Source organism: Aplysia californica, unplaced genomic scaffold, assembly GCF_000002075.1.
Source record: "Aplysia californica isolate F4 #8 unplaced genomic scaffold, AplCal3.0 scaffold00142, whole genome shotgun sequence".
NCBI lineage: Eukaryota > Metazoa > Mollusca > Gastropoda > Aplysiida > Aplysiidae > Aplysia > Aplysia californica.
This window is the reverse complement of record NW_004797412.1, coordinates 964,315-965,624: the sequence shown is the minus strand read 5'-3', so window position 1 is coordinate 965,624 and position 1,310 is coordinate 964,315. Positions and strand designations below refer to the sequence as shown.

The 1,310-nt window shown below is 39.8% G+C and overlaps 1 protein-coding gene across 1 annotated transcript in view; it reads left to right on the top strand.

Annotated features, from left to right (window-relative positions):
• Positions 1–811: 811 nt before the first annotated feature.
• LOC100533329 (PKA type II regulatory subunit) overlaps positions 812–1,310 on the top strand; it is a gene marked incomplete at both ends in the record, with an annotated part of 5,067 nt that continues 4,568 nt past the window's right edge. Inside the window, 2 exon segments of the mRNA NM_001204626.1 lie at positions 812–817; positions 819–883. Coding sequence (NP_001191555.1) covers positions 812–817; positions 819–883 — 71 coding nt within the window.

Genomic DNA, 1,310 nt, shown 5'->3' with positions numbered 1-1,310 from the left:
TATGTTTGTTACTCTCTTGTAACACCTCTAATCTTCGGCACTTATATGACCTTATTGTGTTGCAAGTGCCGTAAAACTCTTTCTGAAACCAAACTAAAATAAGTGGGATACTTTTCATGTTGTATGCCTGAGTGTTCACTCTAATTATCGGCACTTATATGGTCGCTTTTAAGGACAAACGGGCTAACCCAGATTTCAGGGATTTCTAGAAATCTTGACCTACACCAAAAGGGGACATTGCCCTACCTATAGATCTAGGAGAAGTTTAGTGTCATTGGTGTGTATATTTGTTTGGTTATAGAGAAAACGCTTCTTGTCTTTTAAAGAAACTGAACAAGGGGCAAAAACTTTACCTTCGATTTTCTCAAAACGACATATTTCGGGATATCCCCCTAGTAATTAAAAAAAGCGACCATTATGTCCTGATTGTGTTGCAAGTGCCGTAAAACTCTAACTAAACGTCAAGGAAACTAACCATGCCCTTGTTTTGTGTGGGTGTTTTGCGGCTGCTCTGGTGTGGTTTGCTCCTTCTTTCCTATCAACAAACATCTATCGTCTTTATCTCCACTCCTTTTTTTGTGTTTGTTACTCTCTTGTAACACCTCTAATCTTCGGCACTTATATGATCTTATGCAGTTGCGAGCGCCGTAAAACTCTTGCTAAAACTAAACTAAAATAAGTGGGATACTTGTAATGTTATGTACGAGAGTGTTACCTCTAATTTTCGGCACTTATATGACCTGATTGTGTTGCAAGTGCCGTGAAACTCTTACTAAAACCTCAAGGAAACTGACCATGCGCTTGTTGTGTGTGTTCACAGGCTGACCCAACCGCTACTGTGGAGAAAGAGATCAGCCGTGTCGGGCCCGGGGGCTATTTCGGAGGTGAGATCTGCTGCTTTTTTCCTCCTAATTTATACCATTAAAAAAGAAAAGAATCTGTTTATTCGTTCGTTCGTTCGTTCGTTCATTTTCAATAATTCTCTTATTCATTCATTCATCCAATCATTCATTCATTCGTTCGTTCGTTCGTTCAATCATCCATTCATGTATTCATTCATTCATTCATTCTTGTATTCATTCATTCATTCTTTTTTTTCTTTCATTCATTCATTCATTCATTCATTCATTCATTCATTTATCGAGAGAACCCTCGGTGGTCTCAACTCGTGTTGTGAAGGGGTGCTCCAACTGTCTCTTGCTCTTTGGCTTAAGGTCAGCAAAGACTTACGTGGGTGGGTGGCGGGTGCTCTGGTGTGGTTTTCTCCTTCTTTTCTATCAAACGGTGTTTTTTTTTTTTTGGGGGGGGGG